General features: G+C 36.4%; 1 protein-coding gene across 1 annotated transcript in view; it reads right to left on the reverse strand.

Annotated features, from left to right (window-relative positions):
• Nucleotides 1-25567, reverse strand: part of LOC103695695 (endoplasmic reticulum metallopeptidase 1) — a 44530-nt gene continuing 18963 nt past the window's right edge. The window contains exons 8-21 of the mRNA XM_039118412.1: nucleotides 21387-21526; nucleotides 21122-21284; nucleotides 20807-20942; nucleotides 18416-18512; nucleotides 12466-12595; nucleotides 10785-10844; nucleotides 7645-7763; nucleotides 6001-6125; nucleotides 5151-5375; nucleotides 4053-4213; nucleotides 1076-1239; nucleotides 889-971; nucleotides 721-806; nucleotides 1-441 (exon numbers count right to left, since the gene is read on the reverse strand). Of these exons, the coding sequence (XP_038974340.1) occupies nucleotides 250-441; nucleotides 721-806; nucleotides 889-971; nucleotides 1076-1239; nucleotides 4053-4213; nucleotides 5151-5375; nucleotides 6001-6125; nucleotides 7645-7763; nucleotides 10785-10844; nucleotides 12466-12595; nucleotides 18416-18512; nucleotides 20807-20942; nucleotides 21122-21284; nucleotides 21387-21526 (1881 nt within the window). The 3' untranslated portion in view covers nucleotides 1-249. The remainder of the gene's footprint in view (nucleotides 442-720; nucleotides 807-888; nucleotides 972-1075; nucleotides 1240-4052; nucleotides 4214-5150; nucleotides 5376-6000; nucleotides 6126-7644; nucleotides 7764-10784; nucleotides 10845-12465; nucleotides 12596-18415; nucleotides 18513-20806; nucleotides 20943-21121; nucleotides 21285-21386; nucleotides 21527-25567) is intronic.

Genomic DNA, 25567 nt, shown 5'->3' on the forward strand with positions numbered 1-25567 from the left:
TTAGAAAACTATTAAATTGGATCCCAGATGCAGCGATGCTGAAGTGGTGCCATCTCAAAGAACTCCACCACCACCAGAACCCAGCCTCTTGGTGTTTTAACATATATGTTTTCAAAGAATGAAATACATGTACCTATAGTTAGTTATGTGACATTTACAAATCATCACCATTCACGTGCCCATCAATGAGGATGGGAAAAAGACTCAAAAATTAGAACGATTTATTGTGGTCTGATTAATGCACAACAATTAATTATTCAGACCAAGAATACATTTGCTAAGAAAACAAAATATGACCTTAAAAGAATAGCTTGACAGGAAGGTGGTGAAAGCAGTCACATCTACCCAACTTGGGAAAAGGTTTTTCAATTTCTCTGTATTGTGGAGAAGATGCTGGTCGAGCACCGCAACATCAACTCTCAGAGTCTCAGAACTGTTTGCCTGTTGAGTGCATAGCCAATATAAGTCAAATCCATTTCAGAAAATGTCGAACATAAATACCAGCATACACAGCCTAGAATGTGAAGGGCAATCAGCCAGAAACAAAGCAGTGCGGGCAGCACAGAAGGAAAAGAGTGAGGTGCAGTGCCCTCATCACAATACCCAACTCAGATAACTAAGCATCATCAGTGAGCAAAAACTCCTCTTTCTCATATGTACCGCAGCAACGAGGATTAATTTAAATACTATGAAATGAATGGTGCAGATTAAGAACTCTACCTCCAAATAGAATGTCCAATTCTCGTGGCTTCTTCCACTAAGTCTACAAATATATGATGGTGGCCCACCACTGATTGTTTCAGGAGCTGCGAAAAAAAAATCACAAGATAATGATTGTAGTGAAGAAGAAAAAAGATGGAAAAGCAGATAAAAATCATCGCATTTCACCTGGAAGCCTATTATCAGCGAAGGACCAATTTGACAACGGACCAGTAATGTTAAGGACCGTAACCCAAATCTCCTCTAATGAGCTGCAGCAGTCAGGAAAAGGAAATTCCATGAGAAAAATTGAAGTTTTCCATAGGAATGAGAACATATGAAGCTAAAGATGGTTAAAAATCGTGTCCATCATCACCCTAAATAGAGTTCAAGATGCACTCTGCGAAGCCCAGTTGCAGAAACTGAAACTGGCTCACGAAGAGATAAGTGAGGCATGTGTCTGTAATGCTTTGAAACATCATCAGCTTGTGCAGGGAACTTCAAGCTTCCAGAGAACAAGAAAGATACTGGGAATAGTGCCTGAATAGGAGGGGGAGGGGAAGCAAAATCATTAAGCATTGTAAGACGATTAAAAACTAAAGTAGCATTTCTACTCCAAGAGCATCACTATTTATACAATTTATAGACACCTGAAACAACAAATCAGCACCAGGTTCCTGCAGTTTACAAATATTGATGAAAAAAATAATGCACACTTGGTAATCAAATAACACAAAATCCTGCAGCTAGTTCAGCCACGAGTATGGCAGATTATCAACTTAGAACATGCAATGATAAACAGTTTAGGGCAATGACATTTCCCCGTGAAGGGATAGAAAAATAGATGCAAGAAGTTTTGAGGCTTATTCATTAAAACAGAAAAGAATTATGAAACAGTCACCAGATCCCATATGAAACTTTTTCTGCATGACTGCATGCAGCAAGTCAGTTTTTCACTGGACTGATAGGGCAGATAAGTGACATGTTGGAGAATCCATCTAGTGTATGGATTGTCAAAATTTTGCAATGAAAAAGTGTTTTCTTTTTTCCTTTTCTTTTATTTTCTTTTCTTTTTTCATTTGTGGGAGAGAGTGTCTGCATGTGTAGAGCATAGCCAGGTGTTGAATGAATGTAAGATGCAATTTGATGTCATGACATACACAGTATCACCACATACAGTTATGCACCATACAGTTACTTATTTTGTTTTTGATATTTCAAGGGTGCCGTGGTCTAAAGCTCTAAGCCTTCTCAAAGAAGCCCATGGGATTAAAAGGCTGGAAACACAGAGGAAACAAATGTGTCAATAGAATATGTCAATAAATATCTAGAAAAACTGGAGTGTGATGCAAGTACATTTGTGAACTAGCATTGAGTTGAATTATAAACTAGTGTGGACCTGGATTTAGACCAGTTCATACAAAGATGCACCCAAAAATATACCCTAAGGATTTTAGAATAATCTCACCCATTCCACATCTCAGATTTGATTTGTTCGCAGGCATAGCATAAAAATTAAAATCGAATATTTATCGTACGTTATAACTTAGAACTACCATATAGTAGCATAAGGAAGTATACAATTTGGGCTAACAGTTGGGTTGCAGCAAATTCTTGGGCAAATTTTCCCTAGGAAAACTCAGGGTCCCAATGGAGCAAGCTTCCTATAATAAAGAGCGTGGACTAACCCAAAACTTTATTTATGAGCTACCTGTAAAGAAACTTAAATATGTGATGTAAGTCAATAATTATACAAAAGAGATGGAGCAAGAGGCTACCCCACTGCAATGAGTAGCGATGAGTCGCTAAGGTTTTTAATGGTGATACGCTGGTTGTGATGATCATGTGGACATCCCATTGCTTCAGAAAAGTCAAATGGGAAGATAAAAGCTCTCCAATCTTAGTGGTTCAAATTTCGGGATAAGCTCTAGCTTCTCCATCGCGAAACAACATATCTGGGCCTTCTGTAGGGCCTTAAGGCAAGCCATACCTCCAGAAAGCTGTCTGAATGGTTAACAGGCTCAAGGTTGGAACGCTCGTGACTCGGACTTGAAATGCAATCTAAATTTAATTACTCAGTAAGTCAATTTGGTGACTTGCTGTAAGTCACATCTTTCCAAGCAAGTAGTAGAAATTAGATACAAAAGATATGTTAAATTTAAGAAAATCATAAAATGACAAAACATTGACTCAGACAAATTAGCTCGTTCATCATATGCATTTTTGGTGAAAACCATGCAAAATATTTTCCATGACATATTTTATTTTGAAAGAATTCACCTAAAAATAACCTTATAAAACCCAAGACAATTTGCAGTATATTCAAAGTTCAGACGTATCTTTTCTGTTAAGAGAATAATGAATTATTGGCTATTTAAATTGCACTCTAAGAGAAGCAATGGTGAAAGAAAGGCCTGAGTTTAAGAGAAGGCAATAAAGCCAATCAATTTTTGCGATGCTTTACTTAAGAGCAAAATACCACATCTTGTGTTGTATTCGAAGTGATTAGCATGCTTGCAAGATGAAAATAACATTTGCAAAATTTTGGTAGTAATAACCTTAATGAAGACCAGAACTCTAGTTAAGGGTTGAAGAAGTGCCAGTAAACCATAGAAAACGTGCAATGCACCCGAAACTGCCTTACAATGCAATGATATTCATAGCCCTTGGTTGAGAGATGGTCAAGTAGATACCGTTGTGCAGTCACCCCCAAGGTGAGGGCAGACCAGTAAAATTGTGAAGCAAAAGGTTTTCTGGAACTCTATGAAGTAGTGGGATCATTCTATGATGCAAGCCTCAGATGGACATATGCCTCCTCCTGCTGTGATGAAGTAGATTCGAAGAGAAAACACTACCTTGAAACCCAAGAAATAGTGGGATCATCCTAGAGATTCCTAAATTCAAATTAACACAAGAGTGCAGTTTCAAATAGTCAATGATGAAAACAAGGTTTCCCTCACATTTTACATATCTACATGCTGTGTACTAATCATCAAACATCACCATTGTGTCATTCCTTTCAAAAGTATACAGAATGATACCTGTGAAAGCAATGAACATCAATGATGAAGATATTTTCATACAAATGTGTCATATCTAAGCTCAAGTATATTATTTATTTTATTGTCATAAAAAAAACTGCAGATCCCAGGAATTATACCCCAACCATTTTGGATAATTTGGATCATTTATTAACTGTCTAAATGTTAAGAACAATAAAGAAGCAGATGCCTGAGTATCGGGAACACAGGGTTAATGCTGGAAGCTGGATGTGCTCTCATAGAAGATATACATGGAAAATTACCGAAGACATCACTCCTAAGCAAATCAACAAAAATCAATAATTTACTTACCACCCAAGAGCTACTGTCAGAATGATAACCCTCTTCCAAAGACATTTCTGAACTAATATGTAGCATTTTTGCAGCTTCAGGTGCATACTTGAAAAGAAAAGCCAATGAATTTGCATCAACTACAGAAAATTCATAGCTTGAGTCTACAATTTTATTTGCATCTGTTAAATCCACCAAAAGAAAATGTTTAAGAATTACATAGAGAGGCAGAACCATCCATGTTTAGATTCATAAAGAAACATAGGCATTATAGGACCAAAAATAGTTTGCAAAATCAAACAAACTAGCAATTAAACTGTTGAATATCACAGCAATTTCATATGTTAAAATTTCTAGAAAAACTGCATCTCAAGAATAAGAAAAAACATTCTTCTACAGATTTTACTTTATTTATTCGTACTTAGTGTAGCAATAAGATACCATGCACAATAAATGTTTATCAAGCAATAGCCCTTTCCAGGATTTGCAATGTTGCCAAAGAGGAAGAAGAAGAAAATGGCTGCAATTTCACCAGCCAGAATACTTTTAACAAGCTTGCATATTTGAAGCAAGAAATTGGAAAGATGGAAATTTGTGACATCACACAAATAATGAACACATGATGTTTAAAAAGAAGTTTGTAATAACACAGATAACAAAACTTTCGAAACCAAGACAATATACACATTAGCTGTAGGCAGACCAAATCAGTTACAGGTACCAGCACATTTAATGAATTCAAAACACGGTAAGTACATAATAAACTTTTACTTTAATGAAAACAACATGCAAGTATCTATACTTGAGATCTGGATGTGAAGAAATGAGTTTAATTCCTTATCTCAAACTAATTTTAGTGGACATTGAATAGCATAATAATTCAACATTAAACAGCACCAACAAAAACAAAATATTCAAGTTAATTTATGATGAATCTAGAAATTAGAATAATAGAAATGAACTTAAAAGACTAAAATTGCAGAGGTCAAAGACCATAAAATACTAAATGCATTTGCAAAGCTGTTCCATGTACCAAAGCACCTAGGAAAAGCTTACTAACCAAGGTTACAAAAGCATAGGACTTACAAAAATGATTATTTTCTTTTTAACATAGCATACCAGCAGTTATAAATGTGTGCTGAAACACGACCCTTTTTGGTGCATCAGTACTGTATGGAAAGAACTGAGACGACAGAGCTAAAGCGATCACAGTAACTTGCATCAAGCACTTTAATATGGATGACCTGGCCAACCAACGACCAACAACAGGTACTAAAGGACCCACACACCATCCAGTCACAAGTCCGATAGCTCCTGCAACAATAACATCCGGCACAAAATATCCTGCAAAGGGAACATTTGTATGATTCATCTAAGATTGCAACTTTTTATTATTTATTTTATTTACAAATGGTAGCCAGGTCTAATGGATGATGGGCACAAAAACACCTAAATAGATCACATAGGCTTATTGGCCACAATTATGGTAATGTTTGGCAATCACCAAATTATAACAAGACTCTAGTAGAACCCAATCTTATAAGCAACATCAGCATAAAGTATAAGGATGATCCTGTTGATTCTCAACGTAGCAGTAACAAATTTAATAACAGTTTGGTCCAGCATGCACAACTGTCACCCTATAAAATAGCTCTGAGCTGTTCAATAAAAGTGACACTATGAGAAGAAAGCTGATGTTGCCGTCACTTATAAACTCTTACTTCTATCTTATTAAGCCTTTCCTCGATAAAGATGCCACTATAGAGAGAGTAGCAGACTGTCTATTTATGCTGGCTGTGGGAGACATTGACAAATAATGGGGTTGCAGAGCAGTATCATGACTGCAACATCATTATGAAAACATCATCGAATACATGCCAAAGTATCCCACAGATGTGTAATAATAACAACCACCTTATAAAAACAGAATTAAAGTTCACTTGAAAGAGGGGGAACATTGAAAACTAACCATAAGGCTGTGGAAGAGATCCCATCATACCCATCTTCTCAACCAAGAATTGGACTAGAAACCCACCATAATAGACATCATATGTGAGGCATGGAATTAGTGGGACCACAAATCCAGCTAAAGACCTGTAAACTTTTGTCATTAGCATATAAATCTGGGAAATAAAACATGTATATATACTTCTCCTTCTGAAAAGGGAAACCAGATGTTTACAACAAAGCAACAAGACTTGAAGAAGTGCTAACTATAAGCATAACTGCACAACTCTCAAGAAGATTTCAAATTTAAAGATTTGCATCCATGAATAAATGAGAGCAAAAAATAGTTGGAAGTATGCTTGGAAGCTACTGGGTTTTGATATTCCTCGCGTATAGAAATCCTCCAGCTTAGGCCATAGCGAGACCAGCTAATGAGAGGGTCCTGTAATGTGATTGAAAGTTCAAGAAGGAAGAGCAGAATAGTAGCTTGGCTAAGCATAGAAATGGTGTCTGTGTATCTTCTATTATGTCCCAAGTATATGTTGTAAACTGGCTAAGCATAGTGTAGAAACTAGTTATATTAAAATATATCGTGCACCATGCTATTTTAGTATTACAAAGGGAACTATCTTAAACAAATGATATCAATATGTAACATCAAATAAATTGAACAGACTATATGTACCATTTAGGGGCTGTTTGAGTATTACTGCAGTATATTCCAGCAGGACTTAGGTCAGTCAGCAGCCCAAGTCCCAGCCCGCAGTCTAGCCAACACTATCAGGCCCGCATCCCTGGACAGCAGGAAGACAAAAAGTCTATTTTCCTTCCGCAGGATTCAAGCTGGGGGGATGCTGGGTTGATATGGGCCAAGCCCAAATGGATTACCTAATCCACGAATGCAACAAGAAATCCAGCCCAATCCTACTGGATTACCCAAACAGGCCCTTAGTAATATCAAATTAGAATCAGAAAGTATGCAAAGAAAGTATCCATATGCTATTTAGTATTATAACGTGAACAATCATAAGCATAAGAGCTCAATATGGATCATCATATAAATTAAACAGAACATATATACCACTTCATAATGACAAGTTAGGATCAGAAAAATGCAAAGAAAGTATCTAGAATAGTTGGCATAATAATTGCTGATATCTAACTTTCAACAAGCACAAATATGTGTAGGTTAAAGCAAGTTGCTTCTACATTCCTTCCAACATTGTCTGACACTGAAAATGGATGTAGATCATTGTTCCATAAACAAAAAATCAACAATAACACCATCTGTTTTCCTGACCTGATAGAAGAAATTTGTTGTTCTGTATAGGTTAAAGAAGATGGAATGGAACTTAGAATGTAGTAAAATTAGTAATCATAATATGCTAACTCCAACTAAAGAAAGAAAATTGGTCTTTGAGTGTGATGTGCAAAATTCTTTTTTTTTTCTCAATGCCAGAAACTGTTTCAAAATGCTCATGGTTCTACATCAAATATTTACTCTCATTATTTTCATATGAAATCAGCAGTGCAAATTAAAAGGTTCCTTAAATTTTGCAGGCTCTCCACCAGATATAGGGAGAAAAGCTGAATTCTCAGATAAAATATATGCATGCCTCAACAAGGTCATCAACTAGAAGCCAGAATTAGCATGAAGTGGACATACTTGAGTGATTGATGACCACAGTGCCTGCTTACTATATAAAAGGAGAACCATGCAAGAAGCATAGATATTGATATAAAATATGTCAAGAATCCTCCATTCAACCCAGCCAGTAGATAAGCCTGCTCAAAAATAAATGTATCAGTATTACATTATCTGAATGCGGAATGAGTTAATAATAAACTGAAAATGAACTTGGACACCATATTGCAATAATCATATCATACACCAAATTAAATAAATAATAAGCTAATCTTAGGAAAACACAAACTGCATAAGGGAATAACAGAGCTAGATATAGCTTGAACAAGGCCTGAGCTCCTCGAGAGTTTGCTTACAATTACAAAATTCCCCCCCACATTCCTATCTATCAAGATTAGCCGAACTGCCACCAAAACCCATACTAGTTGGTACCGATTCAATATGGGGTGAACCGGGCAGTTCACCCCGATTCGGCAAAGCATAAATTCAAAATGAACACTAAATTTTTGGTAAAGTTATTAAGGTTAAAGAATCAGATAATGAACCATTCAAAATGGTGATCTACCATTAAGTATGATATACAACACCAAAATGCCTACAACCAAAGGGTGAACTGTTTTGGAGGGCCCTAACTTATGCATCAAGTGGTTACAAAATTGGATGAATTTAATAGCATGGTACAATATTTTGCTATAATCTAAATATGAAAACATATTTCCACATGTTTTAGAATGCATAGATTACAACCAATTGTATGGATTTCCAATTTATATACCCTATGTTGTATTCTAAATAACAGCACAATTTATAATTTGTGCTGTTCATTTTGCATCAACTCAATTCATTGGTAAGAGACCACCAAAACTTATGACTTTTGGTTTCTAGGCATTTTATATTGTTTAGATCTAAGGTTCGTCATCTCGGTACATGATCATGTACCGATACCATCCTATTACAGTGTCGGTACATGGTATAATATGAGACGACGAGACATACCTAGTGTCGGTGCTGTACGAGACTGTGTACCAGTTCGGTATCGGTATGGTACGGTACCGACCGGTACAACAAACTTTGTTTAGATCAAAATCAACAATGTGGATCTCCGATTTCAATAGCCCATGATTTATTATCAAACCATTATAATTTTTATCAAAAAATCTAACATTTACTTCCATATAAAGTTTCTCATGAGACCCAAACTAATAAGCTAACAGGTATATATATATATATACAAATCAATCAACAACATACAACCCTTTGTTACAAGAGATATAAGAGTCCAGTTTCAAAAGTGTTTCCTTTTTAAACAGTATATACACACATATGCATGCAGATATACATAAAAACATATACATACCTATGTACACAAATATAGGTGTTTCAAATTAAGAATCTACAATATATCATTGATCATGATCAAGAACATCTAGACTTCATAGAAATCAGATATTGATAAAGTTTCTGAGGTTGTTTACCACTCACCAAGTAGTCCAAAAAATAAATAGTTTTAATGCCTCTATAAAATGTTTCCATATGATCTATAGTTTGGAAGCACCCAAGCCATTGGAATTATCTTCATATATGTTTTAAGATATGCATATCATTCTTAATGGCATGAATTCAGAATATGTGTTGTAATCCATTTTAAGATGATAGTATTATGCTAATATTGTGCCCATTTGATGCATCATAAAAATGATGTTCTTCTCATGATTTTTCCCTTTTAAGGTATGGTAGATGCAATAGGTCATGATTGACAGTGTTCTAATGATCATCTTAAAAAGCCAATAGCTGTTTTGGAATTGACAAAATTAAGGCATCAATCCTAACGGAAGGAAAGTGAACAATAACAAGTACGAATAAATTACAGACTAAATGCTAAATCTTTGATAAAAGGTTCTATGATTCAAAACCAATAATGTGCCATCAAATTGGACATTCACACCATTGATCATCCTCGCACTAATAAAAATGCCTAGAGACCCAAGAAAGGTCATACATTTTAGTGGTCTCTAACCTCAAATCAGTGCACAGCTTTAATGGCATGATACAGTATTTTGCTATGATCTAATAATCAAAAATTATTAACTTTGTGTTTTAAGGTGTATAAATCAATGGTGTAGATTTTCAAGTCATATCCCCTATCACATATTTTAGCACACTAGCATAGACCGTCCATTTTTTGCACTAACTTGATGCAAAAGTTAGAAACCTCCGAAGCATATTGGTCCACACACTTTTAAGTGGTCTGGGTCATGATTAAATTTATACATTTTCTATTTATATACATAAGTTAGAAAAACCCTTCAAAACATACATTTTTTGTTAAAATCATGATCAACAATGCGCATATCCAATTTGGATGGCTCATTATTCTATCCAAGGTCCGCCGTACCGGTACCGGTCGGCGTACCGGTGGCCGGCCGGACCGGTACGGTACCGGTCCGGTCCGTACCGGCCGGTACCGGTGGTTTCAAAAACCACAGCGGGCGGCGCTGTGGTTCTAAAAAAAAAAAAAAAAATCGTACCGGTGCGAACCGGCCTCCGAACCGGCCGGTACGGGCCCGAACCGGCCGGTACGCACCCGTACCGGCCGGTTCGGATAAAAAACCGGAAAATACCGGTTTTTTATCCGTTCCGGTACCGGTCTAGGACCGGACCGGTACGTACCGGCCCGTACCGGCCGGTACGGGCCGGTACGGCATTCCATGATTCTATCTATCTACTTGCATATGTGTGTGTAAAGTGTAAACATGCAGTTCAGCTTCTCCATTATACTTAACTACTCTAGTCCAAACCACTCTCTATGAAAAATTCAACTTGAAATTACAAAATTATGTGCCAATTATATAAATTTGCATCTATGACAAAATATTTAAAAATGCAATACTTAGATCAAGATCCGCCGTACCAATACCGGTCGGCGTACCGGTGGCGGCCCGGACCGGTACGAATCACCGGTACCTTACACTTTTAAGTGGTCTGACCTCATACTATGAAAAATATTGATCATTGTAGGTTTTTCTGGCATTTATAAACAAAAATAGGGACCTTACATTAATCAACTTTGTCAATATTACTGTCATTAAGAAGAAACTGCATACGAGACAATGCCGGACTGACTTAATGGAAAAGAAACCAAAAGCATCAGATCTACTTACGACAGTTATTACAGCATACAGTCCAAAAGCTCCCCAAAAGCGTGCCTCATCAGCTAAAGCCTACAAAGTTTAAAATAACAAATCAATCAGATTTATAAAGATTACCGATCATGAATTTCTTTAGCTATAACATATTTAAAGATAATAAGACAACAAAATTGCCAAAGTCATAGCCATACAAGCAAGCAAGTAGATAACACGCAGTTTGGCACATAGTTAAAATATCTGAAAACAAATGAAGTAAAACGTTATGCCGAATAAAGAATATCAGGATAATACAAAGTGTAATCTGACAATTAGTTTCTGAATCCTCGATCTCCTTATAAACCAACATGTACCTTTGTGAATGTAGATGTCTTTCTTTCTGTAGTTTAGTGTGCAAAAGAAGTAGAAAAGATCATCTTGATAACTCCACTACTGCATATAAGGCCATACGGCAGTGATATTTATTGTATGATTCAGGTTAGCTAGGATTCACTATGCTATTGTTGTTACAGGAATGGAGATCAACTAAGGATTCACCTTGTCATTTTTTTTACAGGATTGGAGATTAAGCTCAGTTAAATCCAAACAAAAAAAAAAAAGAACATTACCAAGTTAGACGACATTCAATCAGTAATTGTGACAATACTAATGGTGAGTTTGTCCATATCAAGGAATGAAGCAAGGTTTGAAGTTTTGTGCTGTGCCCCAATCGATCCCAGAGTAGTAATGATGATATCTATAAATTATTCTTTTCAAAAATCCATTTTAGTTGAAAGATGATAAGTCCCTAAGGATTCACCTTGTCATTTTTTTTACAGGATTGGAGATTAAGCTCAGTTAAATCCAAACAAAAAAAAAAAAAAAGAACATTACCAAGTTAGACAACATTCAATCAGTAATTGTGACAATACTAATGGTGAGTTCGTCCATATCAAGGAATGAAGCAAGGTTTGAAGTTTTGTGCTGTGCCCCAATCGATCCCAGAGTAGTAATGATGATATCTATAAATTATTCTTTTCAAAAATCCATTTTAGTTGAAAGATGATAAGTCCTTTTTCAGTTTTTCATTTCATCATGGCTCAACAAGTGTTTGCCAACATGGCAGAGCAAATCATGTGTCACACTGGCACCAGCACATGAATCTTTGATCTCCATTTAATAAACTATTTAATATTACTCTAAAATCAGATTTAGAATCTTTTTATATTCCATCAAGTTCGATTTTAGAATAATATTGTACAGTCTACCCTCCAACGTTGAAAGATATGCAAAGACTACTTATACATCAATGATCAAGATTCAAGGTAGCCATTTAACTCATGTAACTTTTATGTTTACAATCTAATATCAGAATAGATTAAAGACTAACAGCAACTAATAGCAATAAATCTGCATCTAAAATGTTTCAAGTTATCAAAGCCTCTGGAGTTCAACTGACCAACCATGAAAACTAAACTCACATGAATAATACATTTAGTAGGGCATGACTCAAATATATGATTAGATGCAACAGATGGTAGCGCGCTGATGGAAGCCAGCTTACAAAAAGTTAGCTTGATCAGTGAAAACACTCCACAAAATGTAAGTTTGAACTAATCAAGGGCTGAAGACTCATGCATTCGATGCTTAAATCTACAAGAGTGCATAAAACATTATAGCATAATATTAGCCTTTCCCAGTAAGGATTGAAAGATACATCTTTTGACACTTGGAGACGTGATGTATCTTGAGAGATTGGGAAGAATCCCCAAATAGTCATTGGAAGTAATAAACCAACAAGTGCGCTTGGGACAAACATCAAGAATGCCAAAAATGGGTGAGCAAACCTGCATTTATCCAAAATATCTTCATAAGCCCAACAAAAAGAACAGCAGGAAAACAAGGTTCGAAACTAATAATCTGAATGCCTGGATAACTAGAATAACAAGAACACATGAATACCCATCAGCAAAAGAAAGAAAATAATCGAGCAGATTTTAAGAGACAATGCATACAAACTTAAATGTATTAAAGTTTTAAAAATCATAAATTGCACATTTCCATTTCCTATAATAAAGACATTTTAAAAAATCATTTTTTATTATTTTTTACACTGACTGGATTTTTTTTTCAATGACAAATTATGAAAAAAAAAATCCATTGTAAATGTTCATGAAAGACCTCAAGCATAACAGAAGTGCACTGTCAGTAGAATATCATCATAATTGTCACTGCTATAACAGAATGCAAGATGAATTCCATGTGGAAAAAATTATACCAGTGTCTTGAAAACAAACAGCAGCATGAATGGAACTTATTACAAGGTTACGCAGAAGAGGCTTCTTAGGTTCAAAGCAAAAAGCTAAAAACAAAACAAGCAGAAGAAAGGACAAACTAGAATAATCAGATACTAATGCACTTTGCCCTAACTATTCCAGTCGAACATAGCAAAAAATAAAAATTTGTGAGAAGAAATCTACAAAATGCATGCCTGCAAAAGGCTAGACCCTTCTAAGAACCTATGAGCAAAGGAGGATTCTTAATATACAAAAAATAATCAAGGCTCAATGGCTACAATTTTGAATTTGTAGTTCTCTTTTCTTGTGAGTATTTATATTTTTGTTCCTTGAGAGATGAATTTGAGATTTCCAATAATTAAAAGAATTAATTTTCAAACATCACTGGTAAGCAATAATTCAACTAGAAAACAACAAAAATTTAAACCAAGTTTCTATGACAACCTTCTTATGCATGTGCACTACCCTTCTAAAAGAGGTGCGAACAACTTGGGCTTTTCAAACGAAATCATGCCCAACCATGTCTACAAATCCATTAGTTGTTATTTTGCACCTTTAACAAGTGGCATATCTCAGCATCTCATTCATGTGGGAACATCAAGTAATGTTATAGGTTTGTGCTAGAATGGTTTCACTTAGATATTAACTTCATTTTCCAACCACAAAGTATCCTAAATCAATGGAAGGGGAAGAATTTAAGATGTTTACTCTAAGGTATGCCATCTCAGTACCAGATCCTATACCAATGCCACCTTGTTACTACATCGGTACGCCCAGTTCGGAACCGGTTCAGCGTACTGAGTGTCGGTACGTCTTCCATACCGTGTACCAATATGGTACAGTATGGTCCGCCCTGTACCGTCTGATTCAGTACAATATGGCATACCTTGGTTTACACTATTAGCCTTACCACATTTTTCTTTTCTCTTGAGCAACACCCTCTACACTTTTCATCTGTACAAGGCCATTCAATCTACTTATTGGCATGTTGTGAACTTTCAGCATATGCAGGTAATGTTTCAAGATAAGCCCTAGTAGTTAGTAGTACTTAGTACTGCATGTCCTCATAGCCATAAGTGAACAGGAAAAGTTTGAGGATCTTAATAAAAAATGAAAGGAAAAGATGAAGATCAAAAATAGAATCTAGAGAGAGCAAAGAACCCAGCATCATGCCTGTGAGAAATGTTTGTTAGCTTAGTAAAGCTCCAAAGCATGACTATGTATCCAACATCAATAAGGACAAAGTCAACTAGCAAGAATTCTAAACAACTTACTTAAGAAATGACAATGATATCATCAACATCTATTCATATGTTCACCCTATAAGTTGGTGAAGTAGTAGATGGTGAAAAATTAGAAGGCAAGTCCCAATTTACCAAATTGCAGTAAGAGAAAAACCAAAGTTGGATCAGTTAGTTCCACCACTTCATAGAAGAAATCCAGATTAAACACAAGAGGGATAAACTAGCACTTACCATTAAATTTTAAAGTACATGATAAGAAATAACAATCATCCATAGAAATCAAGTAAAATAAGATTTTAAACTTTTATTCAACTTGAACATAAACATTTGATAAATAAAAAAAAAGATTCCTTAAACTAATATGTATGTGTACATTTATACACATTTTTGGTCTAAGAAAGGCCTTATTGGTACTTGATCCCTTGTTTATCCACATTACTATAAGAATAAGAAATGATACTTAAAATCTTCATGATTTGTATCTTCATTGTCATTATCATTGTTCCCAGCTATCCTTTGGCTACTTTTACAATTTCAATTCAGATTATTCCTTGGATGGTAGATTCAGTTGTAAGACAACTTAAGCATTATATTTCACTAAAATACCTTATAAATGTTAGATCATGATTTTTAATTAACGTAATAAACCTTAAAACAATTTCACAATGAATCAATCGAACCATACCCTGAACATAGTTTTCTATATCCGAAGTCCGATATTTTTTAAATTGTATTTCTTTTGAGGTTCTTTTCTGAATTTTTGCCTTCTTTCTTTCACTCTTAGGTATTTAATAAGTTTTATATTGCAACCACTGAAACCCTTTTGAATCTACTGAAGCTACTGAAATTAGGAAAATGTTTTGGTCCAACGTTCAATTCAATGTGGCATTAAAACAAAGTTTCCAAACCTCAACACTAGTTGCTTCAAGTTCCAAAGAATGGATATAATCCTACTCTATATTTTACATCCTACAGAGTACAGACACATGAACCCTACCGACAATAAAAATTACATAGACAATTAAGCTTTGTGATATCTAATTTTCATTCAACAGCTTACAACTGGAATCCAGACAAAATCATAAATCACTTTTAAACCACGTTGATTATTGCAAAATTTTAAGACCAGGACAATTTTAGATGCCTCATCAAGGAGCTGATCAAGACACTATACAGAGTTGCAACAAAGAGGCAAGCTGGAGGAACAACACCAACCGATAGAATCATCAGCAAAAGCACCATCAAAATAGTATACATGAGGGAGTGCAATGCCCTTGGCATAATTTGTTTCAACAGTTAAGTCCTGACATCAACTTAGACATTTGAGTATTCTTTGAAAAAATAGATGATATATCTCTCTTCGTATAGTAATAAATATTATTTTTAAATAAATGTTCTATTCATAATTTCATTTACAAATCCATGAAAGAAATAGCTATTATTGGAAGCAAGGTATGCCGTCTTGGTACCGGACCCCATACTGGTGCCATCCTGTTATTATGTCATTATGCTCGGTACGGCGACCGGTTCAACGTACTGAGCGTCAGTACACCCCCCGTACCATGTACCGGTACTGAACTAGTACAGTATAATAAGTCGCATACCGCCCGATTTAATACACTATGGTGTCCCTTGATTGGAAGTATCATATATCATCTCAGCAACTTCTTTAAAATGTCTCAAAACTTTTGTGAGAATGAGGGCAATTTCCAACTATCTAACTCCCTTATTTCAAGAGATAGACAACCATAACAAGATTCTTCTAAAATCGCTGGTTCGATGAAGAAAAGACCGGAAAAAGAAAGTAGCCGAGCTCGGGAAAGAAGCAAATCGAGAAAATATGGAAAGGCCTAGATTAAGAGGCAGTGTGTGGTTAATGTTCAGAGTTCCGTAGTCTGAACATTGCTGTGAGAAGACCACTACAGTAACTTGGCTTATAAAGCTATCAAATAAAATATGAGATCTTTCAATCTCAGTCATTGATTCTAAATGATCCACTACAAACTAAAAATAATCAGAAATAAAAGGAAATACAAATTGGACAACTAAAATTAGATCTAGTAAATTCCTAACACCTATAGGCCTCTGATACATCATGGAATGATGCCTGATCTCCATCAATGTTTCATAATCATTGTTTTTGCTATCATTTACTCGCAACCCTCATTCTAAAGAATGTATGATTTTCGCTCTTTATGAAAGATACATATGATTATTTTCAGTATGTTAATATTAAACCTTATAATCCAATAAACAAATTCAAAAAGCCGACCATGAAAATGTCAGTTAGGCCTAAACAAACTCAGCTTCATTCACTCCAAAACATGTATGGGGGCCCAAGGAGCCTTATCTCCTCTTTACAACATGATTAACCTGTAGCATTGTATATTATCTCAAATTCCAACAGCTCTGATGAAGAGGCTATAATACTATCAAGCAAGATTCGCAATCTCAGTATTGGACCCCGTACTAGAAACATGCTGATGTAGTGTCAGTATGCCCAAAATAGGGGTCAGTTCAGCATATTGAGACTCGGTACATCCTTGTACCAAATCTCAATCTGATATAGTACGACATGCTCGATACAGGTTGTACGCATCAGTATGGCGAACTTTGCCATCAAGAGTCTTAATCAAGTAGTATCCAACTATGCTTTTGATTGATGGAAAATTCAGGTCTTGCTAGTAGCTTTATGTATATCAGATGATCCAGAACAGAACACCTCTTATGAAAAGAGAGCCTAATTGAAAGCACATAAGCACCAAAAGTATTTGAGGGGCTAAGCTTCCATGTTAGTTGAAGATGCTAGAGCAAAGATCGCAGTGCTCGTACTAGAGCCCGTACCAATTGCCAAGCTGCACGATACAGCACACCCCATGTCATTCTGTGCCAGGCCTGCATCAACACAACAAAGAAGGTGGGGAAGAGGGAGAACAGGAGAAAGGAAAAGAGAGAGAGGGGGAAGGGAGGGAGACGAATAGGGAGGAAGAGAGGGAGAGAGAGGGAGGGTGGCGGACGACCGGAGGAGGGTGGCAGACGGCCAGAGAGCAGCACAGAGGTGCAGAGGAAGTGCTCCGCCCTCTGGTTCCCCTATTTTGTTCAAAACAGGGGTTCTGGAGGAGGGCCCTTTTTTCATTTCGAAGAAATTAAGTGAAGACGGCGCCCTCCGCAACTCTCCGCCGACCTTCCCCCTCTCTCTCCCTCCCTTCCTCCCTCTCCCTCCTTCCCCCCTTCTCTCTCTATTTTCCTCTCTTTCCTTCTCCCTCTCTTCCTCGTCGGTTTCTCGATGTGAAGGCCGGAACCAAGGTTCACCGTACCGGTACCGAACCCCGTACCAGTGTCGCACTAGTATAAGCGTACCGAGTGTCGGTACGGTACGGTATGCAGTACGCCAGGCGTACCGATATTGGCGTACCGATACCGGTACCCATCGGTACAGGTATGGTACGCTCGGTATCGACCAGTACCGACCGGTACAGCATACCATGGCTGGAACTATCCCGGTCCGCCTTCGATATGGTTTGGTACGCCCCCAAACTGGGCGGTTCAGGATGGTTCCACTGACATTGTGACAGAGTGACAATAGAATGAGAAAGGATAGCCAAAAGCACAAATAGTATATCGGATCATGCTACCAGAATTTTCTTAGTGCCACCAATTGGTGATGTTGGCAAAGATAATGTTATTAGGATTTTGAAAGAGCTTACGATTCATAGAGAACTGAATAATCATCAGGATACTTGACTAACAGTGTTAAGTTAGAGATCCTTGGACAAACACTTGACAATTCTCATTATTGTCATAAGTCTCTCCCCTCTCAAATACATCCCATAAGTTTTTGTATTGGCAACATTCATTCTTTTCATTTCAGCCAATCATGTTATCCCTTAATTTTGACTGCATAATCAAGCCCATAGTTCCAAATTCTGCATGTTTGATTCCCTACAGCAGAATAACCACCATTGCAGTTCAACGTCAACCAGTAGTGTAGCATCCAAGATCAAAAATGGTTGATATGTAATATATGCGGATCTACCGCATAAGTTTATTAAGCCAGTAGATTATGAAATAATTTTGAAAGCATTAGCATATGTAGCATGACATGTGAGAAAAGATAAATCTATACCAACTCATCGCATGGCTTGAGAAAAGTAATCTTAGTACTGCAAATCCAACTGGAAAAATGATCGCAAGAACAACACCAATAGCATGAAACAACATTCCTGCACCCAAAAAGAAAAAATACATATCTCATATCCGCTCAAGACAAGATCAATCAGTGCCCAAATAGATCTGGCAAATTCTTAAATCAAAATATGATATAACAGACATCAGACCACGAAATGAAGAACCCTAATAACACAAGGGGGAAAAATGCACACTATAGAGACTAGAGAGTATTGATTATTCAAAAAACATTATTAGGAAAATCCATGGTTTCAGATAAAATCATCAAGAAAACAAAAAAGTATGACGTGTAATGGTGAAATATTTGCCCACCAACAAAAAACTCAAATAAAAGTTTTAAAAAATAAAAGAAAAAATAATTCAGGCGGTAGAGCAGACTGACATGTAAGTTTGATTTACTTATTTTTTGCTTTATCCTCTTGCCAGATATATGTACCTAATCTTCGAAATGATGTCCATAGAAAGATGTCGTTTAAACATGCAGCAATTATTGCACAGAACATAAATTGTCGCCACAAATTGTTGGAAACAGTAAGATATATAAAAGAATCTTCCAGTTGCACTTATTGTCAATGCATTTGCTTGACTCATAAACTGAAATTTTGGTATTCTATCACATTATGCCAAGAAACAATAAATTAACTCTAAAGTACTTGTAGATGGAAATTAACTAGATAAAAATAGCAAATTACAATATTCTAAATCACCAAACTGGAGTTAAATTGGTAAATCATATAGCAGCAACAATACATTTTTAAAGGCAGGAAACAAAACAGGGTTGCACCTACATGTCATAGTGACAAGTCCTTACAAAATAAGATCTTTTTCTGGTTTATGTCTTTTCTTGCAGATCTAAGGGAGCTTACCTAATGTCTTACAGGCATATCGCGAGAATTCAAACATCAACAAAATTAAAGATAAACATAAGTAGGACATATAAGTTTAAAGAAAACTGCTACCATGTAATTAGATAAATATAATAAGTAGAGGTAAAAATCATAAATGGTAAATGAGCCTAGTCTTCCATATAAAATATAAAATTGCCCTTTGAGAAGAATTTAATTTGAGCAGCAGAAGAGCTCATCGTTAATGATAGGAATGAGACATTATGGCTATGAACTTATACTTTTACAAATCTTGTCAGCACATCATTATAATATATACTTCGCTGAAGAGGTCAGTAGTTGAAGACATGGGGTTGTGAGTCAACAAAAAATTTATCTCTTCATTACAACAAGCCAAATCATTGACCATGTAAATAGCCTTTATAAGATAGATGTGCAGATAAAGACATTAACACTAAATTGGGTGCACCATGTCATACTGTCAAACTATGTGCCCGATTAACTTGAGGGGACAAGAAAATCAATTGGGTGAGATTTTTCTGAAAAATAGAAATTAAGCAAAAGAAAAAACGTTAGGATAGAAAATTGAATATAGTATTAGGTAGCGATGGAGACGGCACTACAATCAACGAACAAGGTTGTGCAAGGCCCTCAGACATCAACATTTATCTTATGTTTATGTTAACACATATGCATCCATTTTCAATTAATGGAGGCTATGTACAAGATTAAGATAACATTTTAATGCATCAAAAATAACCTACCTCCATGAAAAATGAGCTTAAAAAATCAAGGTAAGAAAAAGAAAAGAACCATCCATCCCAGCCAAAATTGGTCATACCACAATATGTGCCAGCTTGCTAGTTCAGCAATGCTAGCCAGTGCCCGGCATAGGTACCGGCACCAGCTTTTCAATCCTTGCAACAACTTTAACACAAGCTGACATCCTAACCTGAAGTTGTGAAATTGTCAATCCAATTGATATCTCTTCATTTGCTTTATTAATGAGACACCAGCTTGGCAATATCAAACAGTGCACACACTGTTATAAAGTCGGTCCCTATGTTAACTATGGAAAGTACAAAAGTATATTAAAGTCAGGAAATTGCGGGAAATTGAAAAACTAAAAGGAGAGAAGATGACAAATATCACAACCATATTGGTTCAAGGTTAGAATTCCTAGTGTTTAAATATAGTCAAAGCATCCCATATGATGGAAAGTAAGTGAAGTTATGCTATCTCATGAGCCTTCAAGTCAATTGAACATAAAACAACCTATCCATATCCCTTATATGGCCACAAGACAATATAAGGAGCACCAAACATCTACAGAAATAAAAATCTGGAAATAAGCAGAGAGATATTCAGGTTAAATTTCTTGCGAGTGCGCATGAAGGGATGCAGTGAGAAAATGCTGCATTCTAATGTATAAACATCAAAAGCCCTGAGAATTTATCTTCATGAAGTTCAACACAATGGCATACCTTTTAAGAAGTCAGAGAAGGTTGCAAACCAACAGTGCATTGCAGAATCTGGAAGCCGCAGAAATAATGGCATCAGAAGGAATATGACTAATGGCAGACCATGAAGTACCATGGATACCTTTCTGGAATAAAATATCTGAAACACATAAAAAAAGGAAGCAGCATGATCTGTTATTTAATTTTGCAACTTAATCAAGTTACTTCATCTCTTGCCATGATATTTACGTGGTAGCATGAATTACAGTAGTAACCAATCATGCAGCTGATCGGAGAACAATATGTGAAAATGCCTCAATCTAAAAAACAAAATCTCACCATAAACCAAGACAAATAATCGAAAAAGACAGCCCGATCAGTCTTGGCTCCATTTTCTGCAACTTTTAAAGTTCTTTCATTGGCATTCAACACCATTGAAGAACTTGCAAATGCCTCAATGAGGCTGAACAAATTCTCACCACGTGCTTGGATGCTTCCAGGTCTGGTGTGCAAATATTTTTAAAAATTAAAAAAACCATACTGCACTACAAGTTCTAAGTTGTTCATGAAATGGCATAATCTAAATAGTATCTTTAATGCATACAATAGTCTTTCCAATGTATCGTAAGAGGTGTGATAGAAATAACCACCAAGGACAAAGATAATATCCAGTCCTGGAATATCGCCATAATCTTCAGCAAACATTCTATAATCTGTATCGCCAGGGATAATGCCAAATGCATCCTGTATAAGCAGAGATTCAATCACTAGATTAATGCTGTAGAGGACAGAAATGTATGAACTTAAGAAAGATGCATATATTGAAACAACACAAAAATATCATGCCAAAAACATATAGACACAAGTAATTCCCTTAACAGTTAAAACATCATCTAGGAAAAATCTCTCTCTCCATTGAACTCTTCCATTTAGGTATGACAAACTACAAAAGTCAGTATCTCCATCAGCCTAAGGATGGGACAATCATGCCACACCAGCCAACATTATGAAAAAAATAGGTTTTTCAGCCGCTACCACATCTTTCATACAGCAACATCATCATGAAAACATGTAAGTAAATGTCACAGCACACAGAATTGTTTGGACAGTGAAGATGCTGGAAAACAACATACTACATTAATTCCACCAGCAATCGAATCAAATGATAAGTGGAGGATTAATGATGTACAGATAAATAAATTAGCTCCTCTACGTAAAGTTTACTTCAAAGCAAGAGAAAAAGGGTTCCAGTTTGCTGCAAGCCTTAGTTGGATGTTTCTGACCTGCTCCAACCATGATATAATCAGGCAGTCTATTTAAACCAAGATACAAGAGCTTCCTGAACTAGACCTTTAGTTTCATATTTATTATCAATAAAAGTAACATTTATGAACACAATCCACCAGATGCAATAAGAAAGAAGGATTTTTATTTAGGAGTGAAGTGCACAAGGCAAAGAAGAGAGCCAAATTCATAAGATGAATTTGGCATATCTTAACCAAAGCCTTTGCATGGGCTCGCCGTGCATTTGTAGAAATTTCCAGAAACCACACGATTATATAGCCAAAGGAAATACGCCCCGCCTAAAAAGCTCAAACACCTACTTCCAGATTAGATGGACGTTACCCCCCTGCCCCCTCGGGGGGATATCCGGTCCATAAATGGACTTGTCACCTGTCTGCCCATGCAAGCAAGCAAAGAAGCAGTGGGAGTCAAGGCGGATATATTACAAGGTATTAGAGAAGTGAGAGAAGGGGGGAGTCACAAGTACTGGTTATCAAGAAGAAGAAGGGCGGGGCTAACACATACATTTTACCTCTAGCCATTTGAGCTGCCGTTCTTGAAATGCTTCAAGAAAGTCAAACTCCAGATATAAGCAAGCCGCACCCATCTCCATTAATAATAAGATACCACAGTGACCACCCTATTCAGTGCCTTACTTGCACTACACGCTAGGCCTAAGAAAACCTCACAAAAATTAGCTTGAGGACCTTGAAGAAGAATGATGAATTTGAAGAGCCAATATCCTCTAATCACTGTTTAATTTAGAAGGATTCACGGTAGCCATGGCACGAGTGACAGAAAACCCCACCTGGCCTATCATTGTTCCCTTTCAAGGAATAAATGTAAGAAGCATGGATTAAGTGTCGATATTTAATAAAAAATTGTAAAAATAGCTACCTTGGTATTCGTTGATTAACATAATTTATGTGATTTTTAAGCTATTTTTGAAGTTCTTAAAGCTGGAACAACAAGAGGAAAAGTCCTAGATCTGAACTGGATTTTCTTTGCTGCCACAAGGTCTGATTTGAACTCATATAAATTTCCTTTACATTTGCAAATCTGATTGCACCTTTGAAATTTTTAAGCCCAATGACATCCTTTGATCCTATAAGAACCCTAGAAGCTTTTAGATTTAGTTGAAACCTTAACAACCCTAGACCTTGATCCCTTCCTTCTATTCGTCAGAACCTAAAACATCTATGCACTAAGTCCCTTGAAACCTTTATTGACCTTGTTATCAAATATCAACAAATAAAATAAGGGCATCCTGAAGATTGTCATCTACTCCTACTTTTGACCTAAACCCTAGTGTCCTCCATCACAAGTACATAGTCAAAGTCAAAATTTTACCATGACATCTCACTAATGCTAATGGGAGTGCAAGCCCACTCCCACATGAGATGAAACCTCTTTTTGTCCATTTATAAATTGAAGGAAGAGAGAGATGGTCCAATATTAAGACGGTGCACAAAAAGCCAAAAATTCTTTTTATCTAGCTAACATAACCACCATGGGTACGGTTGAACTTTTCTTAGGAAAATAGCATCAAGCATAACAATCTATAATCATGCTCCAAAGAACCTTTTTGGGATTCCCATGAAGAATAAGGCCCAGGTAGTAGTTTATGATATGGACACAAGCATAATAACTCCACTCATTTTTATCAAATTAGGTACCTACAAAGTTCTAAATAATCAAGCTGTAAGGCCATACCGACTGAGAGTAGGTAAGGTACATGTTGTACCAAGGATGATGCCAACAAAGTGTATCAATGGGTACAACCATATACGGTCGATACACCCTTAGTATAGACTCTGTTGGGTTATTTTCCTACCTACATGATTTTTGGAAGTAGGATTCGGAATCCAACCCAACAACTCAAAAATCAATGCTTTTGATATTGGGTTCATAACTTCATGCATTAGATGAATCTGATGATTAAATAACATTTACTCCTCATTTGACATAATACACAGTTTTTAACAGAAAATCTCATTCAGATTTTTTGAATCAAGAAGGAAGAGATTTACCTAGAGTGCCTTTTTCAGCCCCATAAATCAAAAACCGAGAATCACTCCTGCAAGCTAATCTCCTAGGCAGTCTTCTGTTATCCTTATCTAATTCCACCTTCAAATAATTAAATAACATTTAATCCTCATTTGACAAAATACACACTTTTTAACAGAAAATCTCATTCAGATTTTTTGAATCAATAAGGAAGAAAATGAAGGGAGAAGATTCACCTAGAGTGCCTTTTTCAGCCCCATAAATCAAAAACCGAGCATCACTCCTGCAAGCAAATCTCCTAGGCAGTCTTCCCTTATACCTTACCTAATTTCCACCTTAAATAGTGCAGAACAATTGCAAAAAGGGGTTGTTTTGGTTATTCCAAGCGACATCAATCTGCCCTAAACTGCACAATCTGAGATGGATTTGAGCAATTCAGGTGCAGTCCAAGAGATATTTGCCTGAACTAATGCCCCTTTGTACTGCCAGGCTTAGTTCATGCATAAGTTGTATCAATCAGTATTTTAAAACTTGATATCCATTATCAGAGAACTTCAAATTTTTCACAATCTCACAAGTAGAAATCTAGAAGTATTTAAAAAAGAATCTTAACTGTGTAAACTCTCTCCCATTACATATGATTGGTGTTTTGAAAGTGTTGACCAAGACCACTTAGTTCTCATGGTTGGATCACAGATCCACCATTCAACTGCCCTTAAACCCGATGCCCAAGCTTTTTAGCAACTTTCAAAACATGTATAGTATTACGTTGGGATGTTCTCGCTTCAATCTCGAGCCTCCTCTCTTCTCTCCATGTCACCTTCCCAACCTCCTTGCCCTCCCTCCTATACACCATCAATCTCTCATTTCTTCAAACTAGAAGAAGAGGTTCTCTCCTTAAAACTACAAATCCAAGAACCAAACCTTGATCTATCAAATCACACCACTCCAGGCCATCATTAGAAGAAGAGGTGAAGGGGATTCACCATCTGGAGATCTCCAAATATGACCACACAAACCCTCCACCACTATCCTTAAATTAGCCTCTCACCCTTGGCAGTCCCACCTCCAATGAATTGCCACCTCCACAGACATTGCTTCTTTCTTAAGCATGGACAACTCCATGATCCAGCATGCAAGAAAAAGAGAGGGGGTCAATGATTGGAGTCTTCCTGACATCAACAACATTTAGATATGATAGGATCTAATAAGGAATGAGAACTTAATAGTTGGAATCTTTTACCTAGGGCAGTGCACTGGATTCCCAATCTTCCTTGAGTCCTGAACCTGCGCCCAATTCCTAAATGCTTCCTGAGTAAAAGTATTTCCAAAATATCTGCTTCACCGCACTTGCACTGGTACCCATTCCCACACTCACACTAAATTCTGACAACGGTAAGAATCTAAGAATGTAAGATTAAAAGATCGGTGGAGTGGGTAATGACGTGTTTGAGTCATTGCCATCTAATTTGAGCAATTTGGACAATTGAACCC

Source organism: Phoenix dactylifera, unplaced genomic scaffold, assembly GCF_009389715.1.
Source record: "Phoenix dactylifera cultivar Barhee BC4 unplaced genomic scaffold, palm_55x_up_171113_PBpolish2nd_filt_p 000345F, whole genome shotgun sequence".
NCBI lineage: Eukaryota > Viridiplantae > Streptophyta > Magnoliopsida > Arecales > Arecaceae > Phoenix > Phoenix dactylifera.